Source organism: Rhea americana, unplaced genomic scaffold (assembly GCF_003343005.1).
Source record: "Rhea americana isolate MKP2758 unplaced genomic scaffold, rheAme1 scaffold_21, whole genome shotgun sequence".
Lineage (NCBI taxonomy): Eukaryota > Metazoa > Chordata > Aves > Rheiformes > Rheidae > Rhea > Rhea americana.
In genome coordinates this window covers 5,598,143-5,615,462 of record NW_028186258.1, presented here as the reverse complement: position 1 = coordinate 5,615,462, position 17,320 = coordinate 5,598,143, and the positions used below count along the sequence as shown (strand labels likewise).

At 35.2% G+C, this 17,320-nt stretch overlaps 1 protein-coding gene across 2 annotated transcripts in view; it reads right to left on the bottom strand.

Moving 5' to 3' along the window:
• HELZ (helicase with zinc finger) overlaps positions 1-17,320 on the bottom strand; it is a 72,699-nt gene that overhangs the window by 50,309 nt on the left and 5,070 nt on the right. For both annotated transcript variants that reach the window (XM_085304711.1, XM_085304712.1), the window contains exons 3-10: positions 17,050-17,174; positions 14,525-14,581; positions 13,748-13,796; positions 13,400-13,475; positions 10,152-10,350; positions 8,943-9,050; positions 8,320-8,617; positions 4,612-4,879 (exon numbers count right to left, since the gene is read on the bottom strand). In XM_085304711.1, the coding sequence (XP_085160837.1) occupies positions 4,612-4,879; positions 8,320-8,617; positions 8,943-9,050; positions 10,152-10,350; positions 13,400-13,475; positions 13,748-13,796; positions 14,525-14,581; positions 17,050-17,174 (1,180 nt within the window). The remainder of the gene's footprint in view (positions 1-4,611; positions 4,880-8,319; positions 8,618-8,942; positions 9,051-10,151; positions 10,351-13,399; positions 13,476-13,747; positions 13,797-14,524; positions 14,582-17,049; positions 17,175-17,320) is intronic.

Genomic DNA, 17,320 nt, shown 5'->3' with positions numbered 1-17,320 from the left:
CACATCTCAGACTCAGACAGATGTCTTCTTATTTAATATGGATTTGTCCTGTTCATCAGTAACTGCAAAGGCTAATGGGCAAGCTATAGTTAAAGTGATCACTCAAAAGCACGAATTTAAGAGAGTACACTAAAATTTAGTGAAATCCTTCCAATTTCCAAATGGAAAAAAGGAAAACCAGGCCTTTTCCTATGGTAATGTTGCATTATTCTGAGCATCTATCAGTAAGCAAACAATATTTAAAAGAGTTCATATCTCATTTAAATGATTGTTACAATGTTGTATAAAACTTTTAACACAGTAACTGAGAGCTCTACTTTATTACTCAGACCCAWCTAGACATTATTGTGAATTTATTCTGTTAAGGTTTTCCTCAGGCTGAATCCTTATGTTGTTGAATACGTACCAGCTCATCCACAAATTCTAATCGTCAAACCCCCCTGGCAAACACTATTACTGCCGTTCTGCGACGGGCACAGGCTACTGTCTTCCTAACTGGCTAAACACAATGTACCGTACTAAAGGGAATCTGATGTTTACAGATTATCAAACAATTCCCATTGAATAAACTGACACCTTCTGGTGAGCTGCTAAACTACAGAATCCTCTAAGGAGTAAACTTAAAATCAAAAATTGCCTCTTTCATCCATCCTTCACCGTTGCCTTACACTTCAAATACTCTGCATTGCAGCAGAATTGATTCATTTTCTCCATTTTTCACAAACTGAGGATCAGAAACCATCCACCTAAAGCAGGGACTTTGGACTTGCACTGTGATTTATTTTTACCTGAATTGAGATTCTCAAGATCCCTATAAATCATGGGCTTACTTTATAGACCAGGTAAATGATTTTTAAAGAGGTTAAGTACTCCATTTTCAAAGTGGGAGTGATTTCAATTTTTAGAAATGATGAACYTCAAATTTCTACTGTGTCTTCGATTCTGGTAAGTAGCCCACAGGTACCTCAAGTTGGCCATCCAAGAAAAATCAATAAAAAATAAACCTGAGATTTGAAAACGTGGGCTTTAGTGATCCGTGAAATAACACAGCGGTGAAAACAACGCTATAATGCAGGCTTCTGTTTCCCGCGACAACACTCCTTTTCCTAAAGCATTAATTACTGAAAAAGGGACTATTCTATTTCACTGCTCCCAGAGTTTTCCTGTAAGGTTCACTAAATACTGCTCTCAGTTACGCAGAGTTTTTCTGCAAGGAAATAATAAACTCCTCCATCTTCCAAACAAGTTGAATGAATAYGTTCCAGCACTCTCCGACACATGGCAGCATTTTCTAGATTGCATAATGGATCCTTTTCTGCTAACACTTAAAGATTTGATGGTCACATAATCAGAAATGCATGTTTAACTACCATTTTTTAGCATGCTCTTACATAGAAACTTTTTCACAGAAGTCACGATTAATTCTTTTAGCATTCTGATACAGTAAACTTAGTCACACAATTTAAAAGGTGTTTTTTTCTTAATGCAGAAAGAATTCTTAGGGGATAAGAATACCTAGAATTTTAGGTTTTTTCATACTTCAGTTTAGTCATTTCACGAGCACACTCTTCTGGACACCAGGACATTTTTCAGGTCTTTGATTACTTCTGCTCGATTTTTGGCTGTACATAGTGGGCTCTGCAGGCCATCACACTAGAATAAACCTTTCTAATCATCCAAAACTTAAGCACGTTTTAACAGCACTTCTACCCCATAACCAATATTTCAACTTCAATAGAAACATCTGCTCTCATTGCASCTTATGTGAMAAAAAGAGAAAGAAAAAAAGAAGTTTCCTCCCTATCACTACAAAATACCAGCATAATTAGTGTTAATGAAACACTTGTTTCATTCAAACATTTAAAGAATGTTCATTTAAAGAAAAACTTGTTATTCATGTTTTAAAATTACAGAAATTAAAAGATGACTTAATAAATCATTAAACCATCCAGTGCCAATGCAGACAATAATTCTCTAATGGCCATTCTGAACAAAGAAGCTTCATATAACATTTTCTTAAAAGTAAATTCATCATGATTTTATTTTTACACTGATGTCTGCAAAGTTTGGTGCAGTGTGACAGCTACTTACGTATTATTAGAAGGTAAAACACAGTAATGACAAAAACTAATTTATTTTCCATCAAAGCCAGTATTTTAAGTTTTCACAGCTTTGTGTATAAATCTGCTCTGTAATTCTGGTAGCAAACAATGCACTGCACAGCAGGAGCAGTATGTTACCTTTCAGATTCATTCATGTTTGTACCAGAAAATATACAGTAATTTTCAGCTATTGTAATAATTATAGGCTGTTTTTCTTTTTAATGTGCAAGAGAAAAAGGAGGAAACTTAAAACCCTCCAAAGATTGTACATACACAAAACTTTACAAAATAAACAAACAAAAAAATCTAAATCAGCATTTTTTTTAATAAAGAGTACATTTGTATTAAGAAATTAGACAGCAATGGATCCCTTATTCCAAGCTCTATTACTCTATTTTGTGATGTACTCAAATACTTTCTGTAAGTGCCTTGAAATACTAGAATAAATACAACCTGAAGTTCTCCAAGACCATCCTAAACAGAATGAATTCAAGACTGGTTAAAGCCAATGCAACCTTTCTCTTATCCAATATTTTTCAATAGTTCCACTCAGGTGACCCCAATGAAATCTGTAAGAGTAAGTGTTTTTCCTAGAACATGAGAAATCAACATTCTTGAAACCCAGCAACTCACTCCAGTCTGACATGCAGACATGTGCTGTTCCAGCCATCTCACAGGAGACTGTTGACAGCCTTAGTACTTTCATGACGCATACAAAAATCCATTAAAGAGTAGCAGTTCATAAACATTTTGACTCATGGCACCACTTCAGGTAATATAACCCACTTGCATTTGTATTTCTGGGCCCATTTTCACGCTTGCAACCCCAGCAATTCACTAGAGAATACCAAGTGTGTGATCTTATCCACAGAGGATCTGAGAAGTGTGTTAGTTTGAGCCCTGTTATAATAAAGTGGGTCATCTACAAGATCAAAAGAATATTTCTGTCATCAACACTATCAAAACAGAAGACTTCAAGAACATTATTAAACTTACTTTTATTAATCTACTAGAKAGAAAAAGAGCAATAACTTATTGCTGCATCAAATTGTCCAAAAGGGAAGCATTAAACACAGAAATGCACTCRTTATTCTTTCATTTCAATGGGCATACTGTTTTTTGGTTTCCTATGAGGTTTGAGATTGTAATTCTTAATGTGAAAATTCACTCAGTAAAAATCTGATTTATACCATATTTAATAAAGTTTACTTCAAAYGCACTTTTGTTTTAAAAAGCCTTGGAAAAGTCATCCTGATTATATAYACATAAGATGGAGAATATTTTTGTATGCTAAAAGCAGTGTTCAAGCATGATTCCTCCATATGTTAGATTCCAGCTCAAGAAGAGAACACAATAAAGATGAAAGATATGACAAAAAAATGCTGCACTTCAGTATACTGCACAGTATACTGCACTTCATCTGAAATATGAAAAAGAAACAYTTTCATGCTTTAAGAACATAAGAAATACAAACCATTAATGGAYTTTTTCCCCCTAAATAACGGAGGAGAGATTCAACTGAACCTCTATATTTCCAGGATTGGTTCTTCTTGCAAAGGCATTTCTGACTTGGAGCTCAAGTAATTTAATTAAACTAAATTTACTACCAAGTTAAGCTTAAGGGAAGCTATTCCTCTTTGACTTCCCCTTTTGAGCAATGCATCACTTCAAAATTCTTCCATGCAATGAGTGAAGGTGAAATTTTTAATTATGAACATCAAAATATCACAAAAATGGCCCAGTGAGAGTCTCTACCTGGGAAGCTAACATCTTTTTCCTCACTCTGTGTTCGTTCATGCAGCTAATCCAGTTGGACAATATGTACATAATAACTACAGATATTACAGAACGGAGTAAACAGAGCATGCATATTATATGCCTTTTATTAGGAGATTTATTCAAAAGCTAGTTGTCAGCCTATTTAGAGAACAAATATTACAGTATCAACTCTCATATCACCATAAGATCAGAGTTTGAACCACTATACAGTTCAATTTCCTTCTAAAAAACGTATTTTATGCTCCTTTAACATCTTTTATATGATGGTTTCATACACTACTGAACTATAATCTACTTTTACTAAGGAACAAAAAATAYGTAAATAAGTCCTATTATTAATTTCTTTCTGTTTAGAGAGTCAGAATAACTACAAAAAAAAATAAGTATTATCAAGACATTATAAAAATAYTATACAATAGCTCTTTAGTACCTTCAATTGTAAGCACAGATCGATATAACTTATTTTAAGCAAGTATCAATAAATTACTCTTGCTAAGTGCTAGTTTAGTACTTCAATAAAGTACTCCAGATACTTTTTAGATTCACATACAACTTTATTTCAAAAAACCACGAAGACTTGATACTTTAACCATTAACCCTTACAAAACCAGTCAGGCATTGGTTTTGATTAAATCCAGTCAGGATTAAGTTAAGAAAAAGTTGCCATTCTCATCATTTTAACAGGACAGCAACAACATCTAAGACAAAATTTTATAAATGTATTACTTACTTGCTAACTTCCTTATATTGTGCTATTTCCTCAATATAAAGGAGGTCATGCAACCGTGACTGATAGTTGGTCTTGGTCAATGATTTGTCCAGGACAGATTGTGTAAATAGCTGGTCAGCAGATAGAGGAATTTGGTATCTGGTAAGAAGGCTCTTCTCCAATTCAGTAGTTTCATTAGGCTCAAATTCTACAATAGTCTTAGAAGTAGAATCCCAACGCTTAGCTGTGGTTAGCAGCTGTTGCCGTGCATGCATCAGGTATTCAAGATCTGGATGTAGACATATAATAGGGAAAGGAAGTAAGTTCAAACTCTCCAAATTCCTTTTATCAAAAAGAWAATTGTCTATTGTGATCACAAACTTTTGATAAGCATAAATGGAAAACACTTGATTTCCTCTCACATGGTTGCCCCACAACTGCTTACAAGTGAGACAGAATAATCTTGAGTTTAGGATACAAAAATSTAATTATTAACAATATATAGTTTTATAAAATAATAAAGAGAACACACACACACACACTTCTAAAAATAACGCCATTCATGATAATGAAGTAACTATGGATAACAGTCTCCTCTGCCCAGAACACCTTTAGTAAGTTCCTTGTTTGTTCTTTACCACCCTCCTTTTCAGGTGTACCCARAGAGCAGGCAGGCTCTCTAACAATACCAAAAAATAAAATATTCTATAGACTGCAAGCAGAAATCATACAGACAAACAAGAAAAGCTCTTTTATTTTAATAACGGCAAACAACTTTGAAGGATTTGCCAACACAGTCTACTTTCAAAGCTTAACGGTATTTCTGAAAAGAGATGATGTTACATAGTATTAAAGAACCTCACAACACATGCTATAAAATTTACAAGGTAATAAAAACAAGTCAATAAGCTAGCTGGTAAAAAGGAAAAAATCTTTAATTTGCAACATTTCAAAAGCCTTTGAAAGAATAAAAGAAAATTCCACATTACCATAGCATTACGTGTGTACTTTCGTGATAGTCACATCATACAGTTAAAGTGACTTTGCTAARCACAGCTTCAGAAATGTAACCCACAAGGACATTAAGTCAGAAAACTAAAAGAAAATTAATGTTTCAGTTTACACGAATTTCAAGGAGCATGTAGCTTAAATCAGGAGCAGAAAACCAAGCACTTTCTACAGCCACCCAAAACATATCCATTAATACCACAAAAATGCTCTGACAACAATGTAGCAGTTAACAAACTTGCAGCTAAACTGCAGAGCTGAAAACATYTGGCCTTTAAAGTGAAGGTATACTATTATAATGTATTATTTCTAAATCGAATTTAAGGTCGGCATCCAGGATTTCATAGCAATGATGAAAAACATGCAAAAAATACTTTAACCTCAAATTAAGCACTTAACCATCTTGACCATCTTTCTAAACAGAGAAAAAATGCAAGGTCTTTTTAGCAAAAGAAATCTTGGTTCAGCATGACTATGACCACAGGAATTTAGTTTGTCTCACTTACTAATCCCATAAGTATCTGTTCACAAAGAAGCCACATCTAAGTATCTACCTCAAGCCTCAACTCTACCAGTAGTTACAGTTGCGTAGGTCCACATTTGAGCAGTTTGTGTTCAAAAACATCTCATGGAAAATGAAGCTTTCTCTGGTACCAGTCTTACCTCAGATCACAAAAGCTTAGTAATTATGCTAGGTTAGATTCCTTGTTTGCTAGGAAAACAGGAAAATAGCCATTTAATTCCCAGCACTAGAAACTAGCTGCCACTAGAAAACTGACATAAGCACTTCCTGGCTGTTCGCACAGACTGGGCACACGGTGACCCTCTCTTTAGGGGATCTTGTACTTTCTTAGTGCACAGAAAACTTCCATTAATKCTCTGTTTCCATAGCAAATAAAGATTTCAAAAAGCATAATAGAGGCTCCTCCATTACAGTATTTTAATCTTGACCTTTTTTCCATGCCCAGATACCTAGACAGGGTCCTGAATTACTGCAGGAATTATTCAAATTATGCTTCTCTCAGTTTAAAAAGCACTTTCATGAGATCCCAACCCACAGACGCCAGGCCTAACAGGAACAATACAATGAGACACATGCAATACCGTTATCCCCGTCACYTGCCTACTTACTGCCTACTACCTGTTACCAAAACCCCAAATATTTACCTGTAAAGCATCTACCACTCTTTCATTTTGAAATAAATACTAGTAACAACCTGCTTAAAGACCCACTTTAGTATCCCTCTGCATGCCGAGGAGCAGTATGTGAGAAGGAGATACCAGTAATGAATCCCAGACAGCACTATCTTAACTTCATTCATCACTTTCACCCAGACTTGCACCGGCTGCTCCTGGTATTGCTGTTTCGTAGTTACTTTAAAACATCAAGGATTCAGACTACAGACAACTCTAACAAGTAAAAACTTTGACTTTGCAAATAAATGGTAAGTCGGTCTTAAACAGCTCTACATTAAAAGGACACCAGCTCTCCATAAACTCCATGTCTTAGTAAACCTGTCGGCTGTGATTACCCGCRCTGTTACATGGAGATCACATAACAGCCCCTGAAAAGACCACCGCCTTGCTTCTAAGCATAGCTTCTCATTCTCAATACAATACTCCATGCTTCAAGAGACATTTCAACTTGTATAGTCTTCCCACTCTCGGCTACAAGTGCTTGGTCACCTGGAAAGATCAGACCATAGTCTTCGGCATCTGTTATTTACAATAGCTTTTTGCTAAGGTTGCAAATGTTGGTCTGTTATATGTAAATAAAGGCCAGGAATAGAAAACTGCTGTTTTCTTAGTTTCACTTTCTTTTTCCCGGTTACATCTCAGTGCTACAATTCTGCCTCTTTGGTGTTTATATTTCTCAAATCTTCATAGAAAATTACTATACTCTATCCAAACCCCTTGCTTATTGCCAAGTGACACATATTTAGCTCTTTTAATCTTTTGCCATAAATCAAAGCACTCTCTTCTTTTTTGCACTTCWGCTTTGAACATCTTCCAGTTTGTCAACCTCTTTCTGATAATGAAGTGATTTCAGGTTTGTAATGAGAGGCATAGATCAGTTTTTTAAATACAGTACAACACTTACAGCTACATGTAGTTAAATTTTTAACTTGAACACATAAAAAAATAGTTACATATCCTTTACATTTCTAGAATTCATATCAACATCAGTAATGTGCTGTGTTACAAGCCTACACTTTGTCTCTTCCTTTCCACAACTCCAGTCAGACATTACAAGGGGGGGGGGAACTCTTCTTAGATAGTTGGCTTTTAATTAATRAATTGATTATCAGGTGCATTCTTACACAGAAACATGCCCATCTTTCCACTGATCTTTTCTACATTTTTAACATTTGAATCCATACAAGAATGTATATAAGAACATACAAGTACTTTAGCTTCCAAAGATGTCTTTGGGGCACATATTATACTACTATTCAGTAATCCCTAGCATTTTGAAAAGATTTAGGAGCCAAATCCTGACACAGTGTAATAGTCATATGGCAACTAATTCCAATGAACCCAGGCCAATTTTCACCTTCTGAATCGTCATCCACTACTTATATTCACATACATGATGAACATAAGAACATATAATAAAACCATTAGCCATTAACACAGATGCTGTTCTGTTCAGAAATATGAAAAACAAAGTAGTAGCATGGAAAGCTTCCATTATACTAAAAGAAAGTTTTCATACATTACCTTCTGTTGAAGCAGCATCAATCATTACTCGTTGCATGAGGACCGGTTCCAATCCGAAATCAAACACAACAGTTTGGCGAAAAGTTCCAAAGATTTCTGTGTTAAAGGCTATACTGACTTTGTATATATAATGATCTATTCCATTCTGGACCATCTTTCCTCCTATCCATTCCTGACAGTTTTCTGGAACTTCCTGTGATACCTGGGTAGTGCTGTCTCCAGCAGATATTGCAACGATACTGAAATGTGGACGATGGGCATCATAAAGTAATGCCACTCGATACAGCATTCTTGCAGGCTATAAAAAAATGCAAAGGTTGAAATAACAGTATGTTGGGAAATTGATACTATTTCAGGAATATCTCCATTTGCAATCATATAAGAAAGCTTATAWGAACTCTCAACTTCCCAGAGCAGGTACTAGTCTTGCCTGCTTTCCAAAAAATCAGAGCACTAGGTACGTAATCACCAGGGCAGCTGAGAGAGAGAAAAGACGTGGTGCTGCCAGAAAATAACTCTGTTTTAAAAGAAGTATTGTATGATTGAAATCTCAAGCACAAAAGGCTATGGACTGCATTCCAGTTTTTACTGTTGACCCATTTGCAAAAGATCAGTAGTCCTACCTTACAAGTGAGAGCAAATGTCCATGTCTGATGAGACTTTTTGGTGGTGACAGTTACTGAGAGCTCAGGATTATGTTCCACTCTCACTCCTTCTACACTTTCACTAAGCTAGATTTAAAGAAAAAGAAGATAACATTAAAATTCTACAGACAATATCAAAATAAAAGCATTCAGGAAAAGGTACTACTTTAGAACAGATAGTGAACAGAAYGGTTTTCTAGACTGTGAATTGAAATGTGAACAATTCTAGAATTGTTTTCTAGAATTTATGCAAGTCCTGCATAAGAATTAGAGAAGATRCATGCTAATTCAGAGAGACAAGCAAACCAACTCTACTATATCAGAGTGTTATAAGCAAAGAGTACAACCATTTAAGAACAATTAACACAGGACTTGATTTTTGAAAAATTAACTTAATTGTAAATGCTTATGTAGAACATGATTTMATTTGGAAAGAAGGAGCTGATACAATGAGGCTCAGAGATTGCATTTCAAAAGACCCCAGATCTCACTGACTTTAATGAAAGTACTAGAGACACCAGGAAGCTAGGCTTTGTACTCATCAATCCATTTTGCAGAGAGTCTGCTTCTCCCAGATTTTAAACAATAGATGGACCGAAAACTCCTTAGGGTCAGTGGTAAGCAGAGCTGGTCGAATGMTGTAAAAACATTATTTGGAATCCCAAACAGCTGCTGAGATTGATCATATCCATACCCCTCACCCTTCAGTATTCAAACATTTTTGAATGTTTGGGGAATGGTTGTTCCTCATASAAGTGCCTGCAGCTGCAGGCAAACAAAAGGAGCCATACACAAAGAGTATTCTCTACTACATAGTGAAAGCTTCACCATTTATTGTTCTCCAGTTTACAAAGTTCTACCACACCATCAAGGAACAGGAGCAATACCATGGCACTTGGCTGAACCAGCCTGCACTGGGAATAGTAAATAGGCAAAATGAACAAGCTGTAATTAACCCACAAGCTGTACTTCATGAACACTTTACTGGATTCCTGAAAAGGATGAGTATATTTGCAGAAATTAGCCTAAGTCTGTGACATCTTTGCAAGCAGACATAGGGCAAAACAGAACGAAAACTGGTTGGACAATTTCTTGGTAATTCGACCAGCTCTGATAGTAAGGGCCAAAAACAGGCTCATCTGTTAGTTTTAAAYATGAGCACATAGGGAAGTAGTATATTTTCCTTACCACTTTCTCAGGAGATAACGAATTCATCCATTTTTCAATCAAGGTTTCCATATAACTGCCCGAACATTGTTTGTTTTCCTTCTGCTGTTTTAATCTGATCAAGCGGGAAGCATATCGTTTTTGCCATTCTGTTAGCTCTTCCTGGGAATGTGCTGAAGTACACTGTGCACCGTACCTGCAGATCCCTTGCTCTAAAAATCTACATAAAATAGGAAAAACGATTATCCCTTAAAGTTTTCAGTCTCTAATTAAAAAAAGAAATTTATTAAGATTTACTTCTAAAGTCAGAAGGACTTGACAAGTCTCTCTCACAGAACTAATGGTAGTTTTAGTCCACAGGAACTGATTTGTCAATATATAAATGTATTTAGTGTTTTGCAAGAGAGGTAGCAGTTTATCTAACTGCAATGTCCAGAAAAGTATATCAATTTTTTTTCAAACTTAACAGGACACAAATCCCATTTAGAAAGTTCCATCTTCAAAGAAAAAAAAAAGAATTAAGTGTTTGTACTTCATGCAATGAGACCATGAGCCATCTCTAAGGTTACAAGGCACTGTAATAATCTGAACAAAATGCTGTTAATCAGGGGTAGAGTGAAGATACAGTGTAATTTCCTCCAAGAGTTATGTTATTAGCTGATAAATGCTCACTCWGCAGTTTTTTCCTGGGGCAACAGCGACATCATGTGGTTCTTTCTACTAAATACACATACACAGAAATGATCTCTCCAGGAAAAGGCTCAATTATCCTCTTTGAAAAAAGCATCTTAAAGGACCTATTTTATAGACCTTAAAGATTTGTTACAGAAGTAATTTTTTCATATAATGGCATGTGCCGATGCATTAAAATAAACGATATACTTATCACCTAAATACAATTTAAGCATTCCAGTTCTCAATTTTTTTGAGCATCAACCAACAGTACTTAAATGCCTATATAATTTGGGAACTCTTTAGTTATAATTTAACTATTTATTAACACACAGCAGTAGCTAAATCTTTATCATTCTTCAAAACTCAAGCACTTAAAAACTTACTAAGTTTCTAAGAAAATATTCAATATACAGAATAAACATTAGGCCAGGAAGGTTTTTGTTGTTTTTTTGTTTTGGAGGCTTGGTTTGGGTTTTGCTTGTTTGTTTGTTTTTTAACATAAGGAGACTACAAACAGTTAATGTAAGTGTCATATGTACCAAGCAATTAAAGCTAGGCAGAAAAATATCTGTTGGATATCAAATACACAGAAACTCTGYAAACATAACTATATTTGAATCTCATGTAGCTATATGTTCAAATACCTATATTAAGAACTTCTTCCTACAGTGGTGAGTAACTGTAAAAGAGAAAGGATGAGTCAAGACCAAAAGAATATGGCAAGTCAGCACTCCACATCACTGATGAACACAGCAGRAGGAGATCAGTGACTGAATAACCTTTTCTCAGTACATGTATTATGTAATACAACATAATGTGAATTAGCTTGTGAACTCTTGAGCTATGTAACAAAAACAAATAATACTTGAGTATGACAAGAACTTGCAGCAAAACTATTTGGATATCCAGGCCACATTTGAATCAATAGTTGTAACCTGAAATAACACATACTTTAAGAAAAGTTTAAGTATTTAAACATTTGAGTGCCCCAATTGTAAATAAAGTAAAAGCAATATATACTGTGATTTTACTAAGTTTTCTTAAATTATGTTCCCTAAAATATCTTAAAATTGGATTATTTTTCTTGGCAGTCAATTTCAGTATTTTATATCAATTTTTCCAATTAAACATTGCTTCAGTGAATTAGAATGCCAGAGTACAATTGCTAGAATACAATTACAATTTTCATGGGCTAAAGTAAATGGAATGCAAGCCATAATCGTTGACCTCTTCTCATTAACTGCGTAGCAGACTTAAAATAAGTGTTTTTCCTTTTCATCATTTAATAGGAAACTATATTACCTTAAAAATCTATCATTATGCAATTTTCTATCTTTTCATTGTTAATATTTAACACTCTTTTCCTCATCTTTGACTTCTTATTAAATTCCTCCTGCAATTCCATAACTTTGTTATCCGGAATAAATTATTTCTGTTGCTTTATGCCACACAAGGCAAAAAACAAACCACAGCTTCAAAAATTCAAGACCTGTAACTGCTTCCTTAGAAGGAAACTAAAATCTTTAATCCATGGTCAGAATGATACTATTCATATGGATTTGCTGAGAAAAGCAGCCTTTTCAATCTAAGGTTAACAGCATGCATAATAAAGTAACCAGTAAATTTTATTTACAGTTTTAGTGGAAAAATGTTTAAAAGCAAAGGTTGGGAAACATCGTATACATGCTGCTTAACAGAAAGTCATTATGAGTTAAAAAAAAAAAAAAAAAAAAAAAAAAACTTTTTCTAAAATGCTGAACATGCACCAGATCTGCTAAAGTCAACACAACTTGTCAGCATTTAGCATCTCTAGAAAATCAGGCCAAAAGTAGCTCAAACTCAGCAGATTCAGTCATCTCATCTAAAAAGCAGGTCAGATTCCTGCACACTTTGAAAATAATTTATTTGCATGAATTATATATACAGAAGAATCAAGTGCATAATGATGGTTTTTCCTGAGAATATTAATACAGTATTACATAAGTAATCATGGCTAACCATACAAACTAAAGGGAATACTGGCTAGTGAACTGAAAAAGATGGGAAAGAAAAACTCCAACACAAGCACAGGTCATTCGATCTTCAGCAAGACAATTCACCTCTGTGTATTTCAGCTTATGCAGAATGGAAATAAGAGATCCAGAATTAAATTCTACAGGTGTTGCTTATCTGCAGGACAAATCCTGTTTATCAGCAAAATCCATTTATCTGAAGGCAAGCATCCTCTCTCCTGCCAAGTTCACTTCACTGTGCTTCAGTTTGCCAACACAGTTTGTGGGAGTGAACTTTTCACATCTCCAAAATCATATACATTAAAAAAGGCAGGGGAGAAGACGGATGCACCTTGTCACTAGAAAAAACATTCCTCAAACTACTCTCTTACAAAATTGAATTACTGATTCCATTTTACAGACCACTGAAACACTTCTGGATAAACTGACCAACCCAGAAATCTGAGAACGAATCAACTCTTGTTGTAACAAGTAGCTTCATCTTCCTGACACTTTCGCTATCTTGACCTTCTGTTATCAGCTAAATAAGAGAGGAAATGATATGATCCCTTAGAGAATGTCAATATAAAGCAATGACTTTACCTTTTACATAGTGTATATTCTTCACTGCTTGTGACTCCCCTCGGTGGAGGGCGGAACTGCCAGCCATCCCGAGATGCTGCAGAGTAATCCAAAACTCAAGTTACTTTTCAAATTTCCAATTATTTCTGAGTCATGGAGAGCAATTGCCCAGGGAACTATGTCTCTAAATACCAACCCATAGTATATTAATATACAAGCAAAATTAACCAAAAAATTAATTCTTAATCCCTAACAAATTAATTTAGGACAATCAAATCCTTTTTGATTACTGTTTAGCGCTGAGCCATCAGCAGAATCTTCAAGTCTTCTCACTGCAAAATGAAGTAGCTTTAGAATTGAGTTACATACCTTCTTCTAAATCTTCTACATGGTATCCTGATGGTACTTTACCAGCTGCCTACAATTATAGGAAAAAAAAAAAAAGTCTGAAGTCTATTCTAGTCACAACCATGAATTTCCTATTAACCCAAAACTAAATTACAGTCATTGATAAAAGAAATATCTGACAGGAACACTGAGTCCACTCACCCTTAGAAGAAAACTATACTGATTTTTACAGGAATTAATTCCATCATGCAATCACTTTAATGCGGATTGCAATAAACTTGTAAAAAAGCCGAAGTCTAAACTGTATTGAGATACCTTTTAGCTTTAAATCTACATTAAAGGTAAAACCCAAATCAATGACTTATAAGAAATAAAAGACAAGTAAAGAAGTGGCAATTTAATCAGTGACATGACAATTTAACCTCTGACTAATTCAAAAAAAGGTGACAGAGAGGGTGTTTAGATTTATTAACCAATATCTTAAGTCACGTTTGTAACTTGAGAATTATTTCCAACAGAGAAAAAYGCAATAATTAAATAACAGACACATACACGAACTCTTTGAATTCTTTCCACTCACTATCGCAAGCAATTCAACAACTATTAGCATCTTTCTCCCTACTTTTTGGATATGTTATCCAAGATAGTGATGAGAGGCTGCTGAACAGGTGATAAAGACCGATAGACTAGTAGAAACYACAAAGATACAGTATGTTCACAGTGGGAACAGATCCCCTGGGGCCTCTCAGCTGTACCAGATACTTTTCATTATTTTCCCAATAAAGTGCTCATCATTACCTCTGTTTCAGCAAGAAGTGTTTTCAATCGTGTCAGATCTTTAGTTACCATCCCGTTCTGGATAGGGAGAAAGAATATTAATGCATCCAACAAATAAACCTTCCCCGGATTAAACAATAAAAAAAAAGAAAAAAAAGAAAAAAAAAAACACTCTTCCCACCGCTCCAAACAAAGAGAAGGGCAAGAAGAAAAGAGGAGTTTGACTTCCAATGCACAATTTTAAATGACAGACTATGTAATACTGAGCTAACAGTATTGTAAAAAAGGGAAAATTTACACTAGTCAAACACTGGACAACAAGGGAAGGAAAAAGGATGGCATACGTAGAACAACTTGGGGAAAAAAACTTCTGAAGTTTGGCTGCCACGCAAGATAAATATTAATAGCTAAAACATTTATTAAACCACATGCTTCAGACCAGTAAGCCTGCATGCAATGTGGCCCAGCACCCTGCAGGCTGCGTAACCCAACAGACAAGGAACTACTGGGTGACCTGGAGCAAGTCACTTCACCTCGCCATGCCTTGCTTTCCCCATCTGTTGAATGGRGGCAGCGATACCGACTGCCTTCAAAAGCACTTTGAGAGCAATTGATGAAAAAAGCACTATACAGGACCATACCCTATGGTTACTGAAACATTTCAGCTCTGAAGGAATCAATATAGAAAAGCTGCCAATACTGCTGCAGTGGTGGATTCACTTCTTCCTTAGAATCCATTCCATAAATTACTGGTTTCTATTGTTTCACAACTCTTTCTGCTCTGATGTAGACCATCCCTGCTTTTTTTTCACTAAAAAGCAAAAGTTAAACATCTAACTCAAGACAACAACACATTCAAGTGTATCTGAAGTAAAATCTTTCAAAAACGAGTTTATCTGAAATAGTATAGCTACACATGACAATTTATTGCTCACATTAGGCAAAAGCTTTGAACGCAGAAACCTGCACCTGTGTTTTTATTTCAATAACCTTTTGCAGAAATTTAATTAGGTGCCACCGCATTTGTTAGACTCCACTTTCACATTTTGCCTGTGCCTTTCACATTGATTTCTGAGCAGCAGAAATCATCTTTGTTAAAATTTACACACTCAAATCTCACTTAATTGTTTTCAAAATGCTTTTTCACTACTTCAGCAGAAAGGCTGCAAATTGAATCTGCTGAGCTTAAATGTATTAGAATGTAAAGTTACAAATAATCATTCCCTTCAGTTGTTATGGAAGGGACTGGATGGATAGCAACTCTTCAAGAAATTTACTCCAAAACTTTGTTTCATTACTCCACTTGGACACTGCTAGAAGTCAGTACATCAATTACYGATTTTAATATTCCTATAGAAAATAACTATTATCTAGCAATCTAAGGTCTATAAAAAGGTCTATCCAAAGTTCTGCTTTGAGATGAGGCTCTGGAATTCCATAAGAAGCCACCTTTATTTGCACAACAATAGTCTAAAACAAGGGCAGTATATATTTCCAATGATAAGGAGTTTTTGGCTATTTCATTAAATTTTTTGAGGGCAAGTTTCCTTCAATCCAGACAGGAATTTTTCAATGAAACATTTTTTCATTAGAAAACACCAGCTAGACAAAGCTTTTCATGTAAAAATATCCCATTTGGGGGGAAAAAATGAGGGAGGGAGGAAGGAAGGAAGGAAAGARGAAAAAAATCAAGTCCAGGATATATATCAGACACAGACAAACAGAACTCTTCTCAAAAATAGTCTACCGATTAAGTTATGCCCAAAGGTATAGGAAACCCTCCTTTTATTTCCCTGCATCAACTATAACAGTTCTCAGTATCACACTTTATTCATGATTTGACCAGACCACTCCTTATCTACCATCAGCTCATGGTGACAGATTGCACACTACTTAATCTAGATTCCAGAAATATAAAGGGCACTACACCTTGGAAACCCCTTACGTCCCTAATTCTCCCCCACAGAAGTTACAGAAGAATCAGTAAGCTACTCACATGTATGAGGTTAAAAATATTTTTAAGTGTTTCAATAGTTCAAAGATAAAAGAGGTTTAAACTCCAACCTTTACTCTGTCTTTGAAATGCAAGCTTTTTTCCTGAAAAGCTTTTCATGTTTTATTACAACTTATTGTGGACCATTTATTTAATAGTCTTATCAATTCTTCTGCTTCAAAGGCTGAACTTACTGAAGTACACACAGAATGGTGTCAAATTAGAAAAAGCAGGCAAGTTTGAGGCTTGTATTTCTCTACTCTGTTAAACTGCATGCGTATAAAAAAAATATTTTTCATTCCTTGGGGATTTCAAAAAAAAAATCAAAATTGTACTGATTTGGAAACACTGGTAATGCAACACCCTAACTATCCTGATTACATATGAGTGCCCACATTCTTATCATTGTCTTTTCCATACGAATCATTTTTGTTGCAACCTGCCAGTCATACATAAGTTCGTAAGTTTGTTATTAAACGCATATACAAAAAAAAAAAAAAAAGGAAAAACAAATTGCTTTTCAAGTTATGTGGATCATAGCAAACCCACTTACCAATGATTCACCCATCAGTGATTTGGAAAGAACATTAGACACAATTTGCAGCTTCCCTTTAAGATGCATGCAGCAGAGCACTGCACGGAAAGATCCATCTCCCTTGGCCAGCCCCTCTCCCAGCACTGCAACACAAATCAGCAATTATTAGCTTCATCACAGTATACATTTAATTAAACCCTACACAGTTTTTCTTCAACTTTAACACAAAAATATCTGAAACTTGGGTTGAATTCATGGCTTCCTGAAAAGAAAAGACTTGGATGTAAAG